General features: G+C 43.7%; 1 protein-coding gene and 1 pseudogene across 1 annotated transcript in view; both read right to left on the bottom strand.

Moving 5' to 3' along the window:
* The window catches only part of Soat1 (sterol O-acyltransferase 1), a 47,808-nt gene that overhangs the window by 13,828 nt on the left and 6,431 nt on the right, over positions 1–27,549 (bottom strand). The window contains exons 2-5 of the mRNA XM_059280730.1: positions 24,979–25,092; positions 17,256–17,314; positions 4,700–4,851; positions 2,028–2,087 (exon numbers count right to left, since the gene is read on the bottom strand). Coding sequence (XP_059136713.1) covers positions 2,028–2,087; positions 4,700–4,851; positions 17,256–17,314; positions 24,979–25,084 — 377 coding nt within the window. The 5' untranslated portion in view covers positions 25,085–25,092. The remainder of the gene's footprint in view (positions 1–2,027; positions 2,088–4,699; positions 4,852–17,255; positions 17,315–24,978; positions 25,093–27,549) is intronic.
* Positions 25,542–26,142, bottom strand: LOC131924924 (large ribosomal subunit protein uL5-like; annotated as a pseudogene).

The raw sequence follows: 27,549 nt of genomic DNA, 5'->3' as shown, positions 1-27,549 counted from the left end.
CCCACATAACAGACACTTTTTAAAGCAGTTTACAAGATATTTAATCCACTCTTTGAGAAATCTCTTTAAAAATCAAAAAAGGATAATATTAAACCTGAAATATACAGAAATTAAATGACACAATCAAGGTGAAAAATAACGGATTCTGAAACTTTCTTTCTAAAATAGGGTACCGACTCACAGAAACCAGCATGGCTACCCGCATCTAGACAGCCCACCAACAGCTGTTTACTGTGTGAGCAAAGGCGAGTCTCCAGAAAGAAGGAGTAGGGATCAATTCCAAACCCTCCAGAAAGCCTGGTTTTACGAACTCACTGAAGTCTGTGTTCCTTTGTGGACGATGGTAGCCGGCCGCCGCCCACCAACTTAACCCTTAACCATTCCCAGCGCCTACCGCCTACCGCTTTCTGCGGGCTTACAGTCCTTCAGACTGGCTGTTGGCCTTTAACAGAATGCCCTTCTGGGTGACTCTTCCTCTGCAGTATCTCCTGCAGCCAACTGAAACAAGCGCTTTACCTTGGTTTGGGGAAGTGTGCGCAGCCTTTTAAGTGACTTTGAAGGATCTCAACTATTCTTAAGCTTCTGTATAAAGGATCTTCAAAATCTAATAAAAACCTAGCTAAGCTATTTCCTTGGTCACATTTTTTTTTTTAAAGTTCAAGTATATTTTCATTGATAATTTCTCTCTTCTCTTCTCCCTTCTTCCTTCCTCCCCTAATCGTTAATGAGGACTTCATGCATGCCTCGGGAAGCACTCTACCAATGAACAACAGCTCCCTTTCATTGTTAATTTTTCAGTAATACAATTCTTAGGTTTAAATGTTTAAATAATGACTCTTCTTTCTTTGTGAAAAGCCTGCATTTTTCTCCAGATTATAAACTTTAAAAGATCACTCTCTTGAAACTAGAACACAGCCCAGTTGCTTTAAAGTACAACATGAACAGAATATAGAACACTCTGCCCTCCTCATCAAGGTTAGGAACTACACAGCAATTCGGCTTATAATGTAAGTTTTGATAAACAAGGTTCATTTTTAAATGAAGGCACATTACAGCCCCTGATTTAATTTTCACCAACCCAATGTTCTCTCCTATTGCAGGTAAATTTCATCGATATCCCAATGAATACCTGAATAAGTAGGTGACTTATAAATGACTAACAACAGAAAAAAACGAACAACCACCTCCCATCCAAAGTGTACCTGTTGTTTTCCGTTCATAAGTTAAGTCAGCACAATGCATTCATAGCATGCAATTTTAAAGAGAGTGGATAATCATGGATTTTTTTAAAAGTAACTTTGAGGAAACTATCAAGAATCTCAGGAAAATGAGGTGGAAACACACACACATATCAAGAAGGCAGCTGAGGTGGTTTGAAAGAAAATGGTCCTTAAAGGGACTATTAGGAGGTGTGGCTTTATTGGAGTGGGTGTGGCCTTGTTGGAGGAAGTGTGTCACTGCAGAGGTGGGCTTTGAGGTCTCATATATGCTCAAGCCACATCCAGTGTCTCAGTTCACTTCCTGTTGCCTATAAATCAAGAGGTAGGACACTTGGCTACTTCTTCAGCACCATGTCTGCCCGCACGCCACCATGCTGCACCATGATGATAATGAACTAAACCTCTGAAACTGTAAGCCACCCCAATTAAATGTTTTCCTTTAGAAGAGTTGCTGAGGTCATGGTGTCTCGTCATAGCAATAGAAACCCTAAGACAGCAGCAACTCCAAAATTCTCTCCAAATGGACTACTTCTGCTCTAACTCTCTGGATAAACAATTCTCCGTAGCACAACTTCAAAACATTGGTCAAAGGAGAGAGATATCTGGTTTTATGTCTAACTTTTACAAAGAAGCCAGAAAGAGAACTAGAAGAGAGGCGAGAAGGAACACAAAAACATCACCAAAGTTCATGATTTATATGAACTTAGAACAAACTGGATAGACATGATAGACCAGAGAGTCTATAAATCAGGACAGTTTTTTCTTCCTAAATCAAACTGATAACTAACAAAAGCAAAAATCACTTACTCTAACAGAGACCGCCTTGAAATAAAAATCTTCCCTTGTTCTGGAGGTGCTCTCAGATCTCTGGAAAAGAAAACAATTACAACAAAACATAGGGAGCAGAAGTTTGACCATAAGCTTAATCCCATGAGCAAGAGGACGCAAGTGTACTGGTATCATCTCTTGACTTCCTTCCCCTTCAAATCCAGCACTGTGTGGAGGGGTTTATGTGTTATCTCACCACTCCTGACAGTGCTGTGAAGTGGGTACATGGGTACTTGTTTAGGTAGGAGCTATGTCAGATATCTAACTGAAGCAGCAGTTTCCATTTCTAGCCTCATGGAAAGGCAGTGCCTGTACCACCTGTCCTGAGAGACCTTGAGGCAATGGGCAGTCCTCCACCACACTGTACACTGCTATTGATGTGTCCCCCACACTGTACACTCTATTGATGTGACCCCACACTGTATACTATCGATGTGTCCCCCACACTGTACACTGCTATTGATGTGTCCCCCACACAGTATACTATTGATGTGTCCCCCACACTGTATACTATTGATGTGTTCCCCCACACTGTACACTCTATTGATGTGACCCCCACACTGTATACTATTGATATGTCCCCCACACTGTACACTGCTATTGATGTGTCCCCCACACTGTATACTATTGATGTGTCCCCCACACTGTATACTATTGATGTGTCCCCACACTGTATACTATTGATGTGTCCCCCACACTGTATACTATTGATGTGTCCCCCACACTGTATACTATTGATGTGTTCCCCCACACTGTACACTCTATTGATGTGACCCCCACACTGTATACTATTGATATGTCCCCCACACTGTACACTGCTATTGATGTGTCCCCCACACTGTATACTATTGATGTGTCCCCCACACTGTATACTATTGATGTGTCCCCACACTGTATACTATTGATGTGTCCCCCACACTGTATACTATTGATGTGTCCCCCACACTGTACACTACTATCAATGTGTCCCCCACACTGTATACTGCTATTCATGTGTCCCCCACACTGTATACTATTGATGTGTCCCCCACACTGTACACTGCTATTGATGTGTCCCCCACACTGTATACTATTGATGTGTCCCCCACACTGTATACTATTTATGTGTCCCCCACACTGTATACTATTGATGTGTCCCCCACACTGTACACTACTATCAATGTGTCCCCCACACTGTATACTGCTATTCATGTGTCCCCCACACTGTATACTATTGATGTGTCCCCTACACTGTACACTGCTATTGATGTGTCCTCCACAGTGCCTGATGTTTGTTTACCTTTTGACATTTTACTTAATTACTCTTTGGGGGAGGGTGGCACACACGTGTGTAGAAACCAAAGGACAACTTGCAAGAGTCAGTTCTCGCTCCAGGCTTGGAGCGTCTTTCACCCTGATGTTCAGTGTGAAAGAACTTGTAACCTCCCAACAGCTTCCCGATCATATCAGGTGCTTTTGAGAAACAGAAATTCACATAGTAGTGCCCCACCTACCATCTTACTTAGGGCACTGCTGTTGGCTATTGATTCTCAAAATCATTCCCACGAGAGACTGGTAGAGAGCCCGGAATGGCAAATTAGCACATTATTAGTCATCGATAGATACTTTCCCCTCTAAACACATACCAACTGCAGGGTACTTTATTACAAGCACACCCCAAAAAGAGTACAACAGGCATGGAATGTTGTGGTTAAAAGTACGGACTCTGGCCAGGCAGTGGTGGTGCACGCCTTTAATCCCAGCACTCGGGAGGCAGAGGCAGGCGGATCTCTGTGAGTTCGAGGCCAGCCTGGGCTACCAAGTGAGTTCCAGGAAAGGCGCAAAGCTACACGGAGAAACTCTGTCTCGAAAAACCAAAAAAAAAAAAAAAAAAAAAGTACGGCCTCTGGAGCCGGACTCTGGGTTAAATCTTGGATAGACTCTGGCAGGATCTTGGATGGCTGCACCAATCTGTAACATGCAGATAGCTGTACTATCTACCTCACAATGAGGGGCTTGGCTTAAGGTTCTGTCTACATTATAAAACCCACACTGGGCCAGTGTGATGCCTTAGCAGGTGAAGGTACTCATCACCAAACCCGAGAACCTTAGCTCAGTCCGGGATCCACATGGTGGAAGAGGAGAACTGACCATCAAAAACTGTCCTCTGACCTCTACATGTACAGTGTGGACTGCATGCCCCACATACACACACATACAAAATAAATGAATGCTAAAAAAAAATTAAGTTAGCTGGGCAGTGGTGGGTCATGTCTTTAATCCCAGCATTCAGGAGGCAGAGGCAGGTGGATCTCTGTGAGTTCAAGGCCAGCCTGGTCTATAGAGCTAGTTCCAGGACAGTCAGGACTACACAGAGAAATCCTGTCTCAAAAAATAAAACAAATTTAAAGCTATGATAATAAATAAAATGAATGGAACCCTATATTAAGAGGGGAAAAAAAATCTTTATTCCCAGCACTCAGGAGGCAGAGGCAGCAGATCTCTGTGAATCTGAGGCCAGGCTGATCCACATAGGGATCTAGGCTACCCAAGGCAAAATAATGAGAATCGAACTGAAAAACCAGAATACAATGTAAAGTGGTAACACAGTGTGACCCGGGGCTGGACTGGAGTAGATGTCTACATTGAGAGACAATAGTGCACACACTCACTTGGCTCTGTGGTTGTTTTTCATGTCTTCAAGAATGGAGAAGGTTGTGAGGGCACACCCACCATTGTCCAGAGACACAGACTTTTCAATGAGATTGGTCACAAAGTCATCAAAGTGACAACCAACTTCCTTCAGAAACAGTGGCTTCAGTTCCTGAAGTTTTAAAAGAAATAAAGGAGAATGTCAGCACATGTTGGTGGGTCACTGACGTTTCTCGAAAGGGATCCCTTAAACAGAGCTGGTTCGGTAGAAAGCCACACTACACAGTGAGTTCACAGGAGTAAAGGCAGAAGAAATAATTTCAATAGCTGACTTGTAGTTTCAGACATGGCTGCTGAAAACACAGTAACAACACATACCCCAGTAAGAATGTATACCTTCCACCTTCCCCCCACCCCCAAGATGCTACGTAGACAAAGGACCTTGATCTTCCAGCCTTCACCTCCAAAGTGCTGGGATCAGTCACATGCCACCATGCCAGGCGATATTCTGGGACCCTGGACAGTGGAGGTTGACTGAACAGAGCTCCAGAGAACACCTTCTGCAATACACCTTCCCCAGACCCCGCGACCTACCTATCCCTTCATTTGTAAGTTACCCACTAAATAAATCTTCCTTTTAACTACGTGGAGTGGCCTTAATAATTTCGCCAATAAATATCAATGTCTATATTATGTAATTACCAGTCTTTTTTCCCTTAAAAAAATCCCTTTGCAGCTGGGCAGTGGTGTAGCACGCTTTTAATCCCAGCACTCGGAGGCAGAGCCAGGTAGATCTCTGTGAGTTCGAGGCCAGCCTGGTCTACAGAGTGAGTTCCAGGACAGGACAGGATCCAAAGCTATACAGAGAAACTCTGTCTTGAAAAACAAAACAACAACAACAAAAAATCCCTTTGCCCCCAAGTTCCCACAACTTATATTCTAAACAGCTTTTTAAAAAAAATTTCTTATTTTATGCATTTTGCCTGCATGTGTTTATATGCACAGGCCTAGTGTCTGCGGAGATCAGAAGAAGGCATCAACACCCCCCTCCCCGCCTGGAACTGGAGTTATGGATGGTTGTGAACTACCATGTGGGTGCTGGGAACCAAATCCCAGTCCTCTGCAAGAGCAACAAGTGCTCTTAACCACTGAGTCATCACTCCAGCTCCCACAATTTACATTTTAAAGCATGTCATTCTATATCATATCTATGTTTATATAATATTTATTCCTACCTCCATAACTATGTATTTAGCTAATCATAGAACATGAATAAATGTGGCGGCGGCGGCGGCGCATGCCTTTAATCCCAGCACTCGGGAGGCAGAGGCAGGTGGATCTCTGTGAGTTTGAGGCCAGCCTGGTCTACAGAATTAGTTCCAGGACAGCCAAGGCTACACAAAGAAACCCTGTCTCGAAAAAAATATATATATGAATATGTATGTGTACCTAGTTGTATATCTAAATATTGCTACACATATTCATAAAACATTTAAGTGTACATATATATGTATATATATAAAATCATATACAAATACATATGTAGAAGCATGTGAAGTGGTTGGTACACACATGTAATCTAAACACTCAGGAGGCAGAGGCAGGAGGATCCTCTGTCTCAAAAAACATAAATAAAAAGTATATACAATTGTTATTGTTTTGGGCCTCCAGCTGTTCTTAATATTTCAAGATAAATACTTGCAGCTTTTAAATATATTTATGTATTATGAATACATATGTATTTTTTTCACGGGTATATTTTTACATTGAGGCAGAAGGAATACTATGAGTTTGAGACCATCTGAGCTACATAGTGAGTTCTAGAACAGCCTGAGATGTTCTAGTAAGACCATGTCTCAAATTAAAAATAAATAAATAAGTTAATAGCCAGGCGGTGGTGGCGCACGCCTTTAATCCCAGCACTCGGGAGGCAGAGACAGGTGGATCTCTGTGAGTTCGAGGCTAGCCTGGGCTACCAAGTGAGTTCCAGGAAAGGCGCAAAGCTACACAGAGAAACCCTGTCTTGAAAAACCAAAAAAAAAAAAAAAAAAAAAAAAAGAATAAGTTAATAAAATAAAATTAAAACCTAAAAATGCCTATGCGTGTAATTGCAGGAAGGGTAATGAGAATATGCTTATATGCTCTCACGGATGACACGGTTGGAAAGACCAGCCTCTGCCTCAAGTGCTGGGATTAAAGTCATGCGCCACCACACCTGGCTATGACCCAGCTCTCACTCCTTATCCACTACTTGCCAGATGAATGTGGAGCCTTTGCTTCTGTCTAAAGATGAGGAGAAACAGTGTCACATAGAAAGGACAGCTCTAAGAAACAATGACAATGAGAGAGAACAGGGACAATGAGAGGACACAGGCATCAGTGGTGACAGCCAGTGGGAAACAGAAGGCTTCAGGTTTTCTCTGACACCCCAAAGGGGCACAAAGCATTTCAACAGGATTAACTCCAGTCTTTATCCCCCCTGAACTCAAATTTGCACACGGGTATTTTAGGAATCCAGGACAATCTTTTTTTTTTTTTTTTTTTTTTTTTTTTTTTGGTTTTTCGAGACAGGGTTTCTCTGTGTAGCTTTGCTCCTTTCCTGGAACTCGCTTGGTAGCCCAGGCTGGCCTCGAACTCACAGAGATCCGCCTGGCTCTGCCTCCCGAGTGCTGGGATTAAAGGCGTGCGCCACCACCGCCCGGCCAGGACAATCATTTAAATGCAGCCCCTTATATACAGCATTATAATTAGCGGCCTAACGCTTATGTCTTAATGTCTTCCTTTCTCTGAGGAATCAAAAGTCAACAGAAGCTGCAGCCAGAAGGACTCAAGAAAACTGCCTTTGTGAAGATCATGAAGTTTCTTTAAACTCTGTTCAAAAATCCTCATAGAGACGACACTAGTGACTACTTAGACTGTCACTCCCTCTGTGAGAGGGAACAGAAAGAGACAGCTAATGGAGGGGTCTTCTCCTGCCTTCCAAGTTCTCCTAGCACATGAAACTGTTGTTATTTAGTTAGTCCGAATAAGTCTGAGCAGTAACCTGAAGTGACATGGTGTTAGCTGGGGTTTTCCCACTGCCTTGATCTCTCAAACCTGCATCTGTGACGCATTAACTTCACTCAGCCAACGGACCTCGAGGATGGAGAGAGGCTGAGGGGGACGAAGGACAGTGACTAGAAACGAAGGTGTTTAGAAAATCTAGGATTCACCCCAGCATTTGGGAGGCTGAGACAGGAGGATTGCTGGCCATTCTGTATGTTTCCAGGCCACCCAGAGCTACAGAGTAAGACCCTGTTTCAAAAACGAACAAGAATCCAGCAAACAAACGCACTGTGTTTTGGGGGCTCACAGAAATGGACCTTCTATTTTCAACAAGCAGCTGAATCAGATCACCCGAAAGATTCCAAGAATGGGGAACAAAGATTCTGTGGTTAGGAATCCACATAAGAAAAGCACACATGCTCAGGGATCAGACAGACGCCCAGATAGGAATGGACGGACATTTTAGGCACAGATTTACAAACGCTCTCAGATCCACAACTCAGAAAGCTGCTTTTCTAGAAAGCCTCCCAGACAGACGCTACACTGGACTGAGTACTTCAATGAGAAAAGCGCAGAGTCATTTGTGGATGAATCAAATAATTCTTTCAAAGGCTGAAAAACTTCCAAGCAGGTTGGGAGAAGCAGCACAGAGCAAACCAATCAGGGCACAGCTGTTTTCAAAACTCCACATGACTGAATCACAATTTCTTCAAAGATGGCTTTAAGGAACATTGTGCCGACTCCACAAGGCCCCTAATCGTCTGGGAATTGTTTGGTTTCTCTGACTCAGCGCCTGGCTTAGCACAGAGAACCTTTCAACCTCCCAGAAAGAGGCCGTGGCACAGAACAGAAACCCGACCCTTCTAGACCAAGACAAGCAACCCAAGGAAGGGAGAGGGCGGGTTCCTAGTCGAATGCTCCACTGACTTCCAGGTCGGCCTTAGAAAGACACTCCTCATTCTTTTCCTTCATTGTACTTAACTCCTTTTCAAAAGCTCTTATTTCTTTTTCCTGCTTGCCTTCCCAACTGATTTTCAATATCTTGGTCGGTTGGTTGGTTGATTTTTTTGTTCTCATTCTCTAGCCCAGACTGACTCAAATTGGAATTGATCCTCCTGCCTCAGCCTCCTGAGTGCTGAGCTTACAGGCATGGGCTACCTACCACTCCTTGACAAGTACCACCTCTATTTGTACATTATGCATCCAGCCCTCAAAAGTAACTTAAGTGACTTTGCAATTTCCAAACAACTGTGGAACCAGCCAGTACCAAAACTACAACACGCCACCGCTAGACTCATTCAGTCTTTGTTAGAAAGGATGTAGGATGTGGTTATTTAAAAAAACAAACAAACAAAACAAACAAACAAAAAAAAAAACCTCACCTTGACTTATTTCCTGGAAGCTATGAAGGGAAAGGGACTAAAAATCACATGATCACTATTTATTAGATGACTACATATGACAGATCTCTGTTGGGGGCTTGTATATATTATCCCTAGCCTTGAAAACAGGCAAGCATTACAATTCTTATTTTACACATGGGAAACCTAAACTTTAAAAACTCAACTGAAGAGCGAGGGCTGTAGGCTTAGTGATAGATGCTTGCTTAGCTGGAGCAAGGCCCTGTGTTCTATTCCCAGCCTGGAGTTGGGCAGGGTTAGTTAGAAGAAGTGGGTAAAGTGTTGCAGAATATTTATGTAACTATGTAAAGATGTGCTGTATTTGTTTAATTACATAGATGTGTTGCTGTTTTACCTTGTCTGCCTAAGGCACCTGATTGGTCTAATAAAAAAGCTGAATGGCCAATAGTAATGGAGGAGGTATAGGTGGAACTTCCAGGAAAGGAAAGTAAGAAGGAGGAATTTAGGCTCAGGGGGAAAGAGACAGAGAGATGCCAGGGAGACTTGAGGGGCCAGCCAGACAGACACAGAAGAACCAGGAGAGTAGGGCATACAGAACTAAAGAAAGGTAAAAAGCCCAGAGGCAAAACATAGATGAATAGAAACAGGTTAAATTAAGTTAAAAGAGCTAGTGGGACAAGCCTAAGCTAAGGCTGAGCATTCTTAATTAATAATAAGTCTTCGTGTCTTTATTTGGGAGCTGGTTGGCCCAAAGAAAATTCTAACTACCATAAAGTCCCAGAACTTGTCTACTGTCAAGTTGGGGAAAATCTGGGTACATACAACCTCAGACTTTATTATACTATATTGCTTTCCACCATACATTATCTGAAATATTTTCTACATATATGATTAGTACCATCAACAAAACAAAACAAACAAGTAAAAAAACAAGGGGGAGGGGAAAAAAAAGACCACAAAAAATAGTAATGTGTATGTGAGGCAGAGGTAGGTGGTAGGTGGATCTCTGTGACTGAGGTCAGCCTTGTCTACATAGATAGTTTCAGGATAGCCAGAGCTACATAGAGAGACCCTATCTTAAAAAAAAGTCAATGTATGGCATGTAGCCTGAAAATGGTAGGTAATCTAATAAGAAGGAAAGCTTTATTCAGGCTAACTCAATCACAAGCACTTTGTTTGAGAGCAAAAGCCTAAATAAGGTGTTGTAGGCTGGACATGGTACAGGACAGTAATCCCAGTATTTGGAAAACTGGAGCAGGAAGTTTGCTTCCAGTCTGAGACCAGCCTAGGCTAACAGTTTGAGCTTCTGTATCAAGAAGTCAGAGGGGGCAGGGAGCAGCTGTGGATACAGGTCGATTGGTAGAGCGCTTACCTAATATTCAGGAGGCCTGGGATTTGACTCAGCACAGCATAAGCCAGACATGATTTTGTAAGCCTGACATTCCAGTATTCACAAGGTGGAGTCCAGGTAAGAGGATCAGAAACTCAAGTTCGTCCTTGGCTACAAAGTGAGTTTAAGGCCTTCCTGAGATAGAGACCTTGTATTAAAATTCACACTGGGCTATCACTCAAATTAGTCTACAATATTCTTTTTTTTAATTTATTATTTTTATTATGTCTACAATATTCTTAATAAATCTCATTTTAATTAGTCTACACTAAGCTGAAACATATTTATCCACTTTAATAATTTGTTTATTTGTATTTTATGTACATTGGTGTTTTGCCCAAATGCATGTCTGTGTGAGGGTGTTGGATCCCCCTGGAACAGGAGTTACAGGCAGTTGTGAGCTGCCATGTGGGTGCTGGGAATTGAAACTGGGTCCTTTGGAAGAGCAGCCAGTGCTCTTAACCACTGAGCCACCTCTCCAGCCCTACTTATCCACTTTAATCTTCCACTTAAATAGCCTACTCATCTTTATCTTCCAAATGTTTTGTTAATTTATTAAAGACAAAGTTTTACTATGTAGCTGTGGTGATGTGAATGAAAATGGCCCTCATAGGCTCATAGGGAATGGCACTATAAGGAGGTGTGGCCTTGTTAGAAGTGTCACTGGGGGTGGGCTTTGAGGTTTTAGAAGCTCAAGCCAGGCCCAGTGTCATTCTCTTCCTGCTGCTGCTGATCCAGAAGTACAACTCTCGGCTCCTTCTCCAGCACCATGTCTGCCTGTGTCCCCATGCTTCCTGCTATGCTGACAATGGATTAAACCTCTGAATTGTAAACCAGCTCCAGTTAAATGCTTTCCTTTATCGGAGTTGGTCATGGTATCTCTTCACAGCAACAGAAACCCTAGGACAGTAGCCCAGGCTAACCTTGAACCTGAAATGCTTCAGCCTAGTGAGTGCTGGATTACAGGTGTGCTGCAACACCCAGTTAACAAAGGATATATTTCACTTTCTCATGTTCCTCCCCTACCTTTCACTTCATTAGTCTTTGCGAAAATCCTAGGATACTAGAAAAGCAGTAAAAATATTTTCTTCATAGTTAACAAATGAGACATCCACACAAAGAACTATAATGTAAACACTTTAAGATCACATTAAAACATATAATATGCAAGCACAAAACGTTAGGAATGTGCAAACTAAATACACACACAGCAATGTGCATATACATATGCACATATATTATATATGTGTATACACACACACACACACACACACACACACACACACACACACACATCCTCCCTGTAGAGATAGATGCAAGCTCTGCACAGTCCATCTACTGGACTGTGTGTGTGACAGGAAAGGGAAAACAAGCCATCAGGAGGGAAATAAGCGGAATGTTATTTCCTGGTGGTGGGCATTTAGTTGGCAGCTATTACTTTTTTAGGATGCTTCTTTTAGGAGTTTTCTGCAATGAGCCAGTACCACGTCTACGAAGAGAGAAAAGTGTGTAAGAAAATATATTCCCCCCTGCTCACAAAGCCAAGCCAGGTGGCAATATAACAAACAGATAAAATCTTAAATTTTATTGTGGGCATTTTTTTCTTAGTAAAAGTAAGTTACATAAGCAGAAGAGATGCCAGAGCATCTTCCCTCACTGTGTCTCCTCCTCCACTTCGCAAGTCATCACGCCCAGACCTCTTCTCATTTTTTTGAAGTATTCTATCTAATCGAGATGAAGCTGATTTTTGTGTGGTACTGATTACAGAGTTTCCTCTCCAGACTTGGCACATGCCATGAATACGCTGACTGAGAGGTGGTGCCATAAAGATCAAGAGTTCAGCACAATCCTCAACCTCAGAGTGAGTTTGAGTCTAGCCAGGGTTACACGAGACTCTGTTTCCAGAGGCAGAGGGATGAGGGGGAGTGACAGGAAGGGAGGAAAGGGGGCGGGGGATGTGAATTGCAAACATAGCCCAGTGTATCTATTCCAATTTCAGAGATAAGACATGTGCAAAGTGTTCCTCAATCAGCGTCCTGCAAGTCATTATCCTTTGACTGTTTTGAGGTTTTGGTTTCATTAACCACAAAACAGATTAGAGCAATTGGTGACATATTGTGGTTCCTGCCTACAGTACCAGCACTTGGGACGCTGAGGCAGGAGGACTGTCTCAAGTCTCAAACCAGTCTGGGCTACAAAGTAAGATCCTGTCTCAAAACAAAAACAAAAACAAAAACAAACCCAAACCCCCACAAAATAATAAGATAACACAGAGCACCTCAGCCGAGGTCTTCACCACCTCTAAAACTGGGGAAGTCCTTACTACGGACACAACCTCACAGGTCTTTAAGGTATCTAACTGAGCTGCTCTATCGCCCACCTTGTACAGTGCGTGAAGCCAGCGTAAGGACAGAGCGGCACGAGCAGCCAAATCCTGTTAGTCTGCACTAACCCAACACATCTCCCCTGGTCCACGTGGACAGCTCTTTCTTCTTTATCTGAAAGGCTGAACGAACAGTCCCAAGGGCAGGAGCTTTCTAGTTCTTTTAAATGATGAAATAAAAAGACCAATGACCCGACTTTCCCAAAAGTCTCCAAGGTAGACCAGAGGCGTGCATCTATACATTTAAGTAAAACGAGAAAGGAAATTCCAAAGAATGTAGCCTGCGTTGCCAAATAGAAAGTGAGATTTAGCCGGGCGGTGGTGGTGGTGGCGGTGGCGGTGGCGGTGGCGGTGCACGCCTTTAATCCCAGCACTCGGGAGGCAGAGCCAGGAGGATCTCTGTGAGTTCGAGGCCAGCCTGGGCTACCAAGTGAGTTCCAGGAAAGGCGCAAAGCTACACAGAGAAACCCTGTCTCGAAAAACCAAAAAAAAAAAAAAAGTGAGATTTGACCTTTGACTGGAAGCCCAGAGGTCAAAGAAAAATGGACAGTTTTGACAGAGGTGCTGGGGATCAAACCCACGGCTTCATGTGTGTTAGGAAGGCACTCTACCAAGCAAAACTACTATGCCCCCGCCCGCAACTGCCAATTCAAAGGCATTTAAATCAAGTCACAAGTTTGTCAAACGGAGTGTAGAGGTTCATGTAGAACAAAGCACTACATAATAAATGCAGGGAAGCACTGCTGCAGGCCTGGAATCTTAGCTAAACAGGAGGTAGAAGGTCACAGCTGAGGCCTGCCTGGGCTAGAGTTGAGTTCAAGGTCTCTAAACAAGCAAACACATCGGGCTAGGGATGATGCTCAGTATCATAGGAGAGAGCTGGCCTAGCATGCGTAAGGCCCTAGGTTTTCTCTCCAGTACCTCAGTCAATCAAATTATAGACTGAAAACTCAGGAGGACAAGGTGGGGGGGACATATTCAAAGCAAGGATGGTAGGAAAACTGTGGTCAGCAGAATGAGCTAGAATTCGAGGACTATAGCGCTTTATTTTGATTGGTGAAGGTATGAAGTTAAACAGGTAGAGAACTACACCAACAAGGGCATGAAACAGAGGAAAGAATACAATGTAAGCCCAACTTTCCAACTACATGTCCCCGTCCATTGCTCCCCAGCAGAGCATAAATACCATCAAAGACCTGCGACACAGCGCAGGTTGTTACCTCCAAACCAGTGTTCAGTCTGCTGCCTGCCCCTAACAGCAGAAACATATCTCACAACAACCCTGAAGCCTTGTCCCGTACACATAATTAATACTGTGGGCTAAATTAATGCCCACCGTCTCCTCAGCTACTTCTTTATAACAAATATTACTTCTTCCTGATTCCAAATGACCAAACCAGGGGATTTCCCATTTTATTTATTTATTAATACTGCGTGTATGGGCGTACAAGTGCTGCAGCACAACTGTGGAGGTCAGAGAACAACTTTAGGGAGTCAATTCCTGCCTTCCACCAGGTGGGTTCCAGGGACTGAATTCAGGTTGTCAGCCGGGGCATCTCACAAGTCCTAGAATTTGATGATTTTATTCACTAATAAATAAAACAGATTGATGGAGTACTCTTTTTAAAGCTATAAGCCAGGCATGGTAGCTCAGACTAGTAATTTCATCACTTGGAGACTTAGGGAGGGGGACTGTTTTGAGTTCAAGCCTAGCCCGGGCTACCTAGCAAGGGCTTGTCCCAAAATTACAGAACCAAGGCCCCAAAGTTAACTTTCCCCAGTTCTGTGCTCTTCCTGTCGTCCGCCCCCCCCCCCCCTTTCCCTGCCACAATCTCTCCTCTGTGGATCAGGAATCTGTATGAAAAGGTTCCCACCACTTCAGCTTTTTCCTCTCTCTTACGGAAATCCTTTATCGTACTTTCGTAAACACTTAAGGAAAACAGATTTGCCCATTAGTCACCATGGTCCAGCCTGTGACACTAATTTATATTGGGGCCAATCAGCAATGAGGCCCGCTTCATTCTTCTTTTATTTACTATTTTGTGTGGATGGGTGTTTTGCCTGCATGTATTTCTGGGCAGCACATGGATGAAGTGTCATCAGAGGCCAGACAAGGCCGCTGGATCCCCTGGGACTGGAGTGACGGAGGCTGTAAGCAGCCGCAGAGGCACTGGGGCTCAAACTCTGAAGATCGGCCAGTGCTCCTACCTACCGAGCCATCTCTCTAGGCCCCAACTTCATCCTTAAGTCAACTCGGTTGAAATACAGCACCTGGTGATCTTTTTTAAAGAGTTATTTTTATTTTTTAAGCATGTGTGTACAGACATGTTCGTATGTGTGTCGGTGGAGACCAGAAGAGGGAGTCAGATCCCCTGGAGCTAGAGAAGTTAGAGGTGTTGTAGTTGCCTATCTAAGTGCTGGGAACCAAACTTGGGTCCTCTGCAAGAACAAGTGCTCTTAAGCACTGACCCATCCCTCCAGCTCCACATTTTGAGACAAGGTCTGCTATGTAGCCCAGGCTGGCCTTGAAATCATAGCAATCCTCCTATCTCACCCTCTCAATTCCTGGGATTACAGATTATAGGCATGTATATGCCTCCCACCTGGGCTAATAAGTCTTTAAACGCGTCTTTATATTGGAGTGATGAAGTACTAGTTAGAAAAGACATTGTCTGGACCAGCAAGATGGCTCAGCAGGTAAAGGCTCCTGTTACCACACCTGGAAACCCGAGTTCAATCCCTGGGGCCCACGTGATGGAAGGAGGGAACATTGTCACAGCTGTCCTCTGACCTCCCTCCACACTCATGTGTGACACTCCCACATTCCACACACAAACACAACTTTTTTAAATATCCCTTTATAAAGCAGTTCAATAGACAAATACCCTTAGAGTGTGTTGCGTGAAGAATACTCTATTAATATTAAGCAAATAAGTTCTTGTACTAATATTTCCAGGGATAGCATTGCCCATTCTAGGGTCAAGAAAGTACTGTATTTCAAACAATTAAATGAAGGGGAAACATCCCCTTGGCCTTTAAAGGTAACAAGAAAACTAAAACAGGTCATTGGTTACTGATTATATCTTCAATTTTGCCAGTGAACTTTGATAGTGATCTCATTGGGAAAGGGGAAAGTTTAACACAATCAAATTAAAATCAAGTATTTTTAGAATTTAAAGGCACTGCCAAACCGGTGTGGTTCATAAGACAGTCCATCCACATTTAAAATGGCTCCACACTAGTTTTTAAAATTATTTCGCCAGGCAGTGGTGGCGCACGCCTTTAATCCCAGCACTCGGGAGGCAGAGCCAGGCGGATCTCTGTGAGTTCGAGGCCAGCCTGGGCTACCAAGTGAGTTCCAGGAAAGGCGCAAAGCTACACAGAGAAACCCTGTCTCGAAAAACCAAAAAAAAAATAAATAAATAAATAAATAAAAAATAAAAAAAATAAAATAAAAAATTATTTCTACTTCCCTGACAGTTAATTAGCTTCTAGATTCAGAACATTTAATGGAAGCAGATGTAGTAAGAACCACGGCAGATATTTTCACAAAGCACTCACATCTACATCAGCTGTTCGTGGAGTTGATTCACTACTGTAAAGATTTGCTTATAAAAGCCAGACGATGACACTAATGGATGAAACCAGAGAGAAGGGCAAAGTGAATTCTTATGTGAGATGACAGTGACAGATCTTATTTCCTGTTCCATAGCCAGATGTCCACTTATAAGAAAGGCAAATAATTCTTTTTGTTTGTTTGGTTGGTTGGTTGGTTGGTTTGGTTTGGTTTTTCGAGACGGGGTTTCTCTGTGTAGTTTTGGTGCCTGTCCTGGATCTCACTCTGGAGACCAAGCTGGCCTCGAACTCACAGAGATCCACCCGAGTGCTGGGATTAAAGGCATGCGCCACCACCACCCAGCAAGGCAAATAATTCTTGAACAAGTGGGACGAGGTGGCACGCACTTGCAACCCCAGCACTGGGAGATGGAGCTGGAGAAGCTACAGTTCCAAGCCAGTCTGGACTAGACAGGGAGTCTCAGAAAATTAAAAATACATTGAAACAAAAATGGGGCTGAGCCAGTGAGATGGCTCAGCTGGTCAAGATGCTAAGCCTGACGACCTGAGTTCAATCCCTGGGACCCACATGGGTACAGAGAGAAGTGACTCTGGCATGTTGCTATCCAACCTCCATCTATGTGCCCAGCACAAACACCCAATAACAGTAACAAAGTAAAAGAAAGAGCAGAGGGTGAGGGTCAGGAGCTCCAGGTCAGCCCTGAGCTACATGAGAACCTGTCAATAATAATAATAATAATAATAATAATAATAATAATAATAATAAAAGATAAAAACCTAACTAAATAAATGAAGAACATTTACACTGTTTCTTTACCTACCTCCGCCTCTGCGGCCAACTGCCTCTTCTTGGCTATCAACTGCTTCATGGTAATGCGACCTAAGGAAAATAAAAATAACCGAATGTTTAAAACGGAGCTTTACGTCGACTCTCAAGCAGCAATAAACCATGAAGTGGAAAGCAAACAAACATAAAGATGAATGCATACACTCGGTGTACAACCCAACAGTGCCCTTTAGGAGGAAGCACGAGCAATCTAAGCCGCTCACAAACACAGTTATGGGTCCACTTCTGGTAATGTGAGAAATCGGGTCCCAGAACAGATCTTCACTTGAGACTCTGAAGATACTGAGTAAAGTATTAAGGATGAAAAAACTTATTCTTGAGGCTTATTGTTGGGGTGGAGGGTTTAAGGCTCTGTGGTTAAGAGTGCTTGCTGCTCTTGCAAAGGACCCAAACTAGTTCCCAAGACCCAAGTCAGGCTGCTCACAACCGTCTGTCCCTTTCTCCAGGGCATCCAACACCCTCTTCTAGCCTCCCAGGGCACCTGCACTCACATGTGCATATACACTCATACATAAACACAATTAAATTTAAAAAAAAAAATCTTAAAGACTCATTGCAAAGCTGGTCCAAATCCACAGGAACAAAAGATAGAATGAAGCTAGAACCCTAAGGTATATGTGACAGGCACATGGATTCTTGCCAAACGCTAGAAAACTGTCGCACACTGGCTGGTACACATCATGTGGTCCTCACACAGAACAGCACCCAGCCTTACAGAATGGCGAAACCTAGGGCCTGTTACAGCTAAGAACCCATACAACCACATCCTGGGGGTCCTGAACAACACAGAAGGGAACAAAAGGAAACGTGTCTGTCTCTACTTCAAAGGCAGGACAGTCTCCCTGAAAACTTGCAACACTTCAGTGGATTTCGCAACCTAAACTTTTGTTATCTCAAAAACCTTAAAGTGTGTTCATTTGAAAGCAAATTCAAGCTGTGTCCCCAGACTGCCAACAGATAAGTACAATGCCTCCCAGGAAGGTCACAGAATCAGCCAAGGCCTTCAACAATTCTAACAGATAAAGAGTTCCAAGAACAAAGGAGAAGCTCCGGGTCACAGACCTAAAACATTTGAGATATCAAAACCACAAGAGAAGCAGCAGGGGCAAATCGAAGGGACGAGGGTCAGAAAACTAAAGCACTGTCGTGTAAATAATTTACTTATTTAGAAGGGGCTTCACTGTGTATCCCTGACTGGCCTGGAACCCACTATGTAGACTGGGTGGGTCCACCACCTGCCTCCGCCTCTGCCTCTGCCTCCTGAGTGCTGGGATTAAAGATGAGAGCTCCTGGGCAGCCATGAATACAAAGAGGGGAGAGAGAGAGAGAGAGAGAGAGAGAGAGAGAGAGAGAGAGAGAGAGAGAGAGAGACAGAGAGAGAGACAGAGAGAGACAGAGAGAGACAGAGACAGAGAGAGAAAGGAGAAAAAAGAAAATTAGGCTTGCAATGTTTACTCTTCATGAATAAGTGTTAGCTAACATTGATAAACCTACCACACTTGACAGACACATCTAAAGACTGTTCCTAGGCTGTACTACATTGGTTGTTGTACCTGTCTAGAAAAAATTCTTTTGGTCAGTGAGACAGATCACAGGTAAAATGTCTGCCTGCCACCAAGCTTGAGGACCAGAGTTCAAGCTAGAAGGAAAGAATCGACTCCTGAAAGTTTCCTGACCCTGAGGTTTTACACACGCGCGCGCGCGCGCGCGCGCACACACACACACACACACACACACAAATATAATCTACAGCCTATTCCTTGAGGTATCAAAAATTTTACTTGAATGTGTTTTGAAAACCTCTCTCTGTTCCCCCTTTTCTTTGCTGATTTTCACCAGACCTGTTACCTAGGACAATCCTGTACTTTATTACCACGTCAGAACTCAGGTGACAGTGACACTGTGACGACATCAGTGTATCCGTCCCAAACCCACCCTGTATACATAAAACTCTTCCTTTAGACACTTAGAACAAGTTCACAAAGGGATTACAATACTCAGAAGGCCTACAGGAGCACGGAGTGGGGTGTGTGTGTGTGTGTGTGTGTGTGTGTGTGTGTGTGTAAGGAACTATGACAGAGTCAATATTTGAGCTAAGAAGCTGGGAGTAAATAGTTCAGTGGTAGAGTGCTTGGGCTAAGACCCTGAGTTAGACCCCTCCTAGCAATGCAAATAAAATAAAATAAATCATATCACCATATATATGGTATATACACATGTATATATTGTATATTTTTATTATATGAATATAATTACAGGTATGTCATGTATATATGTATAGATCGATAGGATTGAGTCTCAAATGATAAAGAAAAATGGTAGTAAGTATATGCTAAAAAGATTCTTCCAGCAAAAAAAGGAAATAGCATAAAGACTTGTTAAGATTCCTGGGAATTTAACCTGGATCAAATGCCAAGCTCTCATTGCTTTATAACATTGTATTTAATATGATTTTTGCCAAAAGGCAGATATTATACTTATTTTCTAGGTTACCAGTTGCATGGTAAATCAGTGCTGTCCAAGGTGATACTCATTAACTATATTTGAGGCCCAGGCTGGCCTCAAATTCACAGTAATCCTCCTGCCTCAGTCTGGATTACTGATACAGGCCATAGTGCCCAACTAAGTAACTTTGTTTTGTTTTCAAACAGTAGCTTACATAGCCCAGGTTAGCCTTGAACTCCTGATCTGCCTGTATACAGTTCACAGATTCTAGGATTATAGATGGTGACACCATACCCTGTTTAATAATGCTTCTTAAAAGTCACAAAATAAAGGCTGGGCAGTGGTGGCACAAGCCTTTAGTCCCAGTACTTGGGAGGCAGAAGCAGGCAGATGTGTGAGTTCAAGAACCCTGTCTCAAAATAAAACCAGAAGTTACAAAATAAGAAAGACTTCTAGGTAAGTTGGCAGGCTGGAATTTGCTTCTGTGACACAGTACAAAAGAATCAAAATAAGAAAAAAAAACAGGAGGGGGGCTCTGCAGAGATGGCTCAGTGGTTAAGAGCACTTGACTGCTCTTTCAAAGGTCCTGAGTTCAATTCCCAGCACCTACATGGTGTCTCACAACCACCTATAATGAGATCTGATTCCTTCTTCTGATGCACATGAAGACAGAGCACTCATACACACAACATACATGAATAAATAAATCTTTAAAAAAGAAAAACACAGACTCTATTTTAGAAAGGAAGAGTGTCAGAAATCCTTCAAGTGTGGTAGTCAGCTGGCAAATGCAGAGTCACAGGAGGTGTGGCTGGGTGTTGGCTACACCTCATCCAGAAGGTAAACCAGGAAGCCTGGTGGGAAGAAACCCGCAGGCGGCCAGCCCACAGGCCGGGGGCCAGCTCTCACAAGCCTCAAACCCATCTACTGGCCTTGCTGAAACTGTCTCTGGCAGGACTAGTCAGCAGCTGAGAAGTGCAACCCGAGGCTCACAGAGCTGGGGTGGAGTGCTATCTTAAAACCAAGCTGAGGGGCCCGGGGGTGGTGGCAGGTGAATCTGAGTTCAAGGCCAGCCTGGTCTACAGAGTGAGATCTAAGACAGGCACCAAAACTACACAGAGAAACCCTGTCTCGGAAAAAACAAAAAAACAAAAAGAAGAAAGAATCATTTGAAAGCCATCTCCACGTCTATAGGATAGTTAAGCTTAGGAATTTTGAGAGAGTAGGTTTTTTTGTTTTGTTTTTTGTTTTGTGTGTGTGCACGCACGTGTGTGTGTGTGTGTGTGTGTGTGTGTGTGTGTGTGTGTGTGTGTGTTTTGAGACAAAGTCTCAGTTATCTGAGGCTAGCCTCAAACTTGCTATGTAGATGAAACTAGCCTTGAACTCCCGGTTCTCTTGTCTCCACCTCTGTTGGCAATTGCACTCACACATGCACATATCCCTACATACATACATACATACACACACACACACAAATAAATCTTAAAAATAAAAATTTCAGCACAATTAAAATTTTCTATAAAGGTTGCTGACAGAGAGAGTATGTCCCTTGAAGAGACCATTCCAGTAAGAATGTCCGACAGTCCGGGTGGTCACACATGACTTTAATCCCAGGGCTTGGAAGATAGAGGCAGGCAGCTCTACATAGCTCTACACAGAATTCCAGACAGCCAGGGCTACAAAGAAACCTGGTCTCAGAAAACCAGTAAAGGCTTCTTAAAGAGCACCAGGTCACACTTAGGACCACAGGCGCCTTTCCTAGATGTAAGTATGCACTGTTCTGGTGCTCTCCAAAACAAGAATGTTTTCACAGTGAAAACAGGTCTTCACTCTTTGAGCAACCTTTATGACCAGTGGTTTTACTTATCAGATTGTAATCATACCTAAGGCACCTCAGGAAACTACATGATCTCATTTACTGGAAAAGAGGAGGCAAAAGTGCGAAGAAACTCTCTGAAGGACTACGTCAGCCGGAGATCACAGATAAGGAAATAAGAAGCTCTTGAGAAGCCCACAGTACCCTCAGGCATGTACGACCCTCTCCCTGAGTAGCCCTCTCTACTCTGGGTATTTGCTTTGGAGACAGTCTCACTGTGTAACCCTGGCTAGCCTCCCTGCCTCTACCTCACATACATACAAGTACTGTTTTTATTTTAGATTTATTTTATGTGTATGAATGTCTTGTCTGCATGTATATCTGTGCACTGTTCAAATATATGCCCGTGCACTATGCACATGTATGTTTGTGCACTGTGTGTGTGTGTCTGTGCACTGTGGCGCACCTGGCACCTGAGGAAGTCAGAAGAGTCAGATTCCCTAGAACTGGGGTTAGGATGGTCCAGAGCCATTGTGAGGAGCTGGGAACTAAACCCACGTCCTGTGCAAGAGCGGGGAGCATTCTCAAACACTCAGCCATCTCAGTTCCTCCAGAATTATTATTATCTTTCTTGTTGTTTGAGACAATGGGCTCACTGTGGCTTCACAGAGATCCACCTGCTTCTGCCTCCTGAGTGCTGGGACTAAAGGCAGTGCCACTACACCTGTGGAATTTATACAGTGAAGTTTAATGAAGTCAGGCATTTGACCACAAAACCCAATCAGTACCATCTACAGGCTCTTTCATCCTTCACACCTTGGGACCCCCAGGAGGAGATTCTGACTCAGAGTTCAGGCTGCTGTATTGGAGAGTTTCTTCATTTAGGGGTGATTCTCATTCATATCCAAATGATAGGTGCCACACTAAAAGCCATGTCTCAAGCTGGCTACGATAGTGCACACCCATGATCCCAGCCCTCGGGAGGTAGAGGCAGGAGGATTAAAAGTTCAAGGCCAACTTCAAGTACATAACAAGTTACAGCCCAACCTGGGCTACATGAGACCCTGTCTCAGGGGGTGGAAAAAAGCAACTAACTAAATAAAAGCTGTATCTCAAGTGTGAACCTGTATATGAACCACCAAGAATCCTATTAAAACGAAATTTGTACTCAGTGCATCTGAGGTGAAGCAACCAGCTCCTAGGTTGGCCTGGTTGTTTAGCCACAGCGAAAGGCCTTCAAGCCCTTGAAATTCCAAGGTCACAGCTTACTCATCCAGATTCCACAGATGTTAAAGTGGAGAAACACACTTAATTTTCCAGTCAGCGTTACCTTCACCAAGACAAGGAGGGTGCCGCACTTCTTAATTTAAGCTAAACAACGAAATAACAGCTGTATTAAAACCTAGAATGAGGGGTTGGGGATTTAGCTCAGTGATAGAGCACTTGCCTAGTAAGCACAAGGCCCTGGGTTCGATCCTCATCTGTGGGGAAAAAAAAAAAAAAAAAACCTAGAATGATTCCAACTCATGGCTGTGGATCTAGCTCAACAGATTGTTTGCCAAGCAAGCAGGAAGGCCTGCATGAAAACTGGGCATGGTGCCGAATGCCTCTAATCCCCACACTCCGAGACTGAACCAAGACTATGTAGAAAAGCCCTCTTGGCAAAACAAAAGAGCTTTTTAAAAAATGAAATATAAAGAGAATAGTATGTGATGATGATGGTGGTGGTGATGATGATGATTACAGTTTCAATAACACCGCTTCTGTCGCTAAGAAGTACTAACATTAGACAAAAATAAATGGAAAACTAATTTGTGGGAATCCAGGCAAAGGAGACAACCCAGACTATCACCATGAATAATGGAGAGAAGGAGAATGCTTCTTTCCAATGCTGGCTCATCCTCCTTTGCATAGACTGCACTCTTAATAGCACAGTGGAACTCGACCAAGTGCAATATGTCATAAATAGCTAACAGAGTCTGTCAATAACCCTCATTATACCAACTAAACAGCCTCATTCACAGTCCTGGTGCGATCGGGCTGCCGATACTTACAATTAAGGTACAAAAGGTTAAAGAGAGAGCCTCTTTATGAAAAGTCTGAGGATGCCAAAGACAACCGGTCTCCAGAAGTCCCTCCTCTATTTGTTAACCAAACATGTCTCGAGTTTCAAATCCCTATGAAAGCAAAACTATACAAATGTCACCGCAAAAAATAAATATCCTGATGCAATAGGTGACATCATGGGGGTTGCATTTCTGAATCTACCATTCTTAACCCTCAGTCTCGACCTTAACAAGCACTGTATTATACTCTTCATACACTAAGCAAGTAATAAATGCCCTAATTTCTCCCTCTCTCCTAAGACTTATACAGCAGTTCAGACCCTACTCCTTATTCAATTTATATTCATTATATCTATTATAAGGATAACTAGTAACTTATGAGATTATACTCATTTTTAGTAATTCAATTATGTGCATTTTGGTTTGGTTTGGTTATGCTGGGGAACAAACCCAGGGTCTCCTCAGTGAATTACATCCCCAACTCTGCATGATTTTGAGGGCTTGCCACTCACCTAACTCGAAGCTCCATAAATTCAAACACACATGTATTGATCATTACTATAACCAAGCATCCAGCAGGACATTTCAATAATTACTGATAGGCTAGGCTGGTTGAATGAATGAATGATATCTAAAACACAGTAGAAATGTTTGTTGAATTAACTTTTATTTATTTACTTTTGTGTGTACAGATGTGTACTGGGTGGCTTTGTGTGTCAACTCGACACAAGCTAGAGTCATAAGAGGAAGGAGGCTCAGCCAAGGGGAGGCCTCCTTGAGAGCCAGTGGGGGAGGGGCCAGCCCATGGTGGGTGGGGCCATCCCTGGCCTGGTGGTCCTGGGTTCTATAACAAGGTGGGCTGAGTGAGCCAGGGGAAGCAAGCCAGTAAGCAGCACCCCTTCATGGCCTCTGCATCAGCTCCTGCCTCCAGGATCCTGCCCTGTTTGAGTTCCTGTCCTGACTTCCTTCGGTAATGAACAGCAACGTGGAACTACAAGCCAAATAAACCTTTTCCTCCCCAACTTGCTTTCTATTTTGTCGCAACAATAGAAACCCTAACTAAGACAAGATGTTTTGTCTGCATGTATGTCGTGTGCCCTGTGAGTGCAGGGCTCTCAGAGGCCAGACAAGAGCAGCAGAGTCCCTGGAACTGGAGTTACGGGAACCGCCATGTGGGTGCCGGGATTAAAACAAGTACTCGGAACTTCAGAACTCTCTCTCCAGCCCATCACTGAATCAATTAATACGAACTTACTCACTATCAGATACATACAACCACCAGCACACATCTGTAGTAAAAATCTGCAAGCCCTGCCCTAGAACAGTGAACTGTTTTTACCACTTTACCTCAGAAACATTAAAACCCTCACCATTCCTCTGTGTGTCCGAGAGACTTCCCTGCGCTTCATCTTGCTCAGGATTTTCACCAGATTTTGACAGCCGGCTTCTTAGTGACATCTTTTCTTCTCCCACCATCGAGCTGCCTAGGAAGGAACAGAGCCGGAAATAAAGACGCTGCATGCTCCCAACGCGAAGGGGTGACTTGCGGACAAGCTACTGTCCTGACCGATGGGTACACAGGCAAACTTCACTGCATACTGTAAATGTGCAGAGTTAACTGTGTGTCCATTAAAAATCTGAATAAGGTGGCGAATGAAGCTCAGGGGTACAGCGCTTGCCTCCCATACATGACATACATGACACCCTGGATCTGAACCACAGAATCACAAAAAGATTTCTTTAATTTCATTTAAAAGTTAAAAGCTTTGAACTAAGTATCTGGCTAGTTGAATTTCGTCACTACTATGCTTAAGAGAGGTGGAAACGGATGACATGTTATCTTTCTTTGACTTTAATCATTTTTAACACTTTCTGAGTATAAGATATTGCAACAAGTTTGAAGATATTGGCCGTTATCAAATGTTGGCTAGTTTCAACGCCCTTTTTGTTTGTTTGTTTTTTGGTTTTGTTTTTTGCATTTCTGAGAAAATTTTCTTGGCCTTTTGGATAAAATGTATTTGCCAGGAAGGATGCTCCCATCCTACTTCTGGAACCAGTGCGTGGCCTCCTCTTTGCTGATGCTGTGCTTGGCCCCAGCGTAGTCTGTTCTGCGATGCTGAAACCGGGCCTACCCAGCACCACGTAGAAGTCCAGGCCAGAGATCCCAATGCCTGGGTCATATTTGATGCCCAGATCAATGTGTTCTTGAATCCCAAAGTCAGTTTCCAGTATCTGAGAAGTTATTTTTCCATAACTCATACTCCCGCACCTTCAGGCCCCTTCTCCAGAATCTCTTCTGCCTTGGCTCCTCGGACAGTGCAATGAACAGCAATCTTCTCATTTCTCCCGATGCCAAAGGACCTGACAGTGTATCTAGCTTTGGAAAACACAGGTGTCTGGCCTGTGAGCTGCACCAACACCTTGGCCGCCCGGGTCAGTCTGTCTCCACTCTCCCCAACACAGACACTGAGGCAGAGCTTGCGGATGCAAAATTCCCACATGGGGTTCTCCTTTTCACCTTGATCTTGTGTCATGATGAAGAAAAGGAAAGAGAGAGCAGAACTTCCGGCCCGTGGCCTTGTGGGTCAGGAGGCCTCAACAGCCCTCTTTAAACACAGCCCCCATTCTCAATCAACAATACAGATGAACAAAACACTGAACGCAGGAAAACCTAAGAACAGCGGAAGAGCCAGGCATGGTGGCGCATGCCTTTAACCCCAGCAGGATCTTTGTGAATCTGAGGCCAGCCTGGTCTATCCTGAGTTCCAGGATAGCCATACAGAACAACCCTGCTTCAAACAAAACAAAGGAATATAGCAGAAGATGCCAAAGATATGTAATGAGAACGGTCCTCTGATTCCGAGCCGGAGGAACGCCATCTTTCCCAAGCCACCACTGAACTGTTCGGCAAGCCATCCTCCCCATGACTGAAGTGTCTTCCGAGACCACAGAAGGGCTATGATGAAGTACACATGCGAGTAACTTCTCCACAGCACACTTGTCTGTAGGGGCTGAGTCTGTAGTCACCCCTAGTGCGTACACCACGGCTGTCTGAGAGTTTCAGGGTGTGAATTGCAGTCACCTCTGCTGCCCTTCACATGGGGCACTGCTCTCAAGCTAGGTTTGCAGCCACTCTGTTGTAGATGTTACAACGTGGCTGGGTAAGGAGGAGGGCATATACATCTGTCTTTAGTTGTCCATAGCTCCTCAAGTAATCCCTAGTAAATTCTTTGTACCATCTAGATGAGCTTGAAGGAGGCATTCCTCAGGCTGCTGGTGCTATTCCGGTTTGGAGGCAGATGTTCATCTGACATCGCTCAGGAACAGTCACACGTGATACCACAAGTGAGAGCATGATTACCAAGGCAGTGGTGATAACTGCAAACATCTGGAGTTCGAAGAGAGGCTAGATCAGTAATAGAGACAATGGTTTCAAGAGAAGAGATATTCTTTGATCGAGCTTTGAAGGATGAACACTCCACGTGTGAGAAAGGGTTAAAACTGGAACTCTCGGGGCTGGAGAGAAGTCTCCTCCATGCTGACACTTGACGACAGCAGAATCCCACTAGTGGACAGCTTGTCTTTTCACCGGTAATTGAAGCAAAAGCTGTGAAGCTAGGAGCTGAGTCAGAGTCACAGTCACAGTCAGAGTCACAGTCATTTGCCCACGCGGAAACAGTGTCATGCGCCTTCCTCTTCTCAGTGATGACTGACAGGATGAAGTGAAACCCACTGACACTTTTCAATAATAGAATAAAAAGAAAAACAACTTGCTTTTGGCCTTTAGATACTCAACAAAGGCTAAGACAGACGTTTACCTCACATTCTAGGCAAAATTTAACTCAAAATGTAGCAAAGACCTAAAACTGGGGGTTGGGAGTCTGGGCAAAGTGTTTCCTTGTGCAAGTGCAGGAACCTGAGTTCCCCGGGTGGTGGTGGCA

This window comes from Peromyscus eremicus, chromosome 15 (genome assembly GCF_949786415.1).
Source record: "Peromyscus eremicus chromosome 15, PerEre_H2_v1, whole genome shotgun sequence".
Classification (NCBI taxonomy): domain Eukaryota; kingdom Metazoa; phylum Chordata; class Mammalia; order Rodentia; family Cricetidae; genus Peromyscus; species Peromyscus eremicus.
This window is presented reverse-complemented; position numbering and strand designations above follow the sequence as displayed.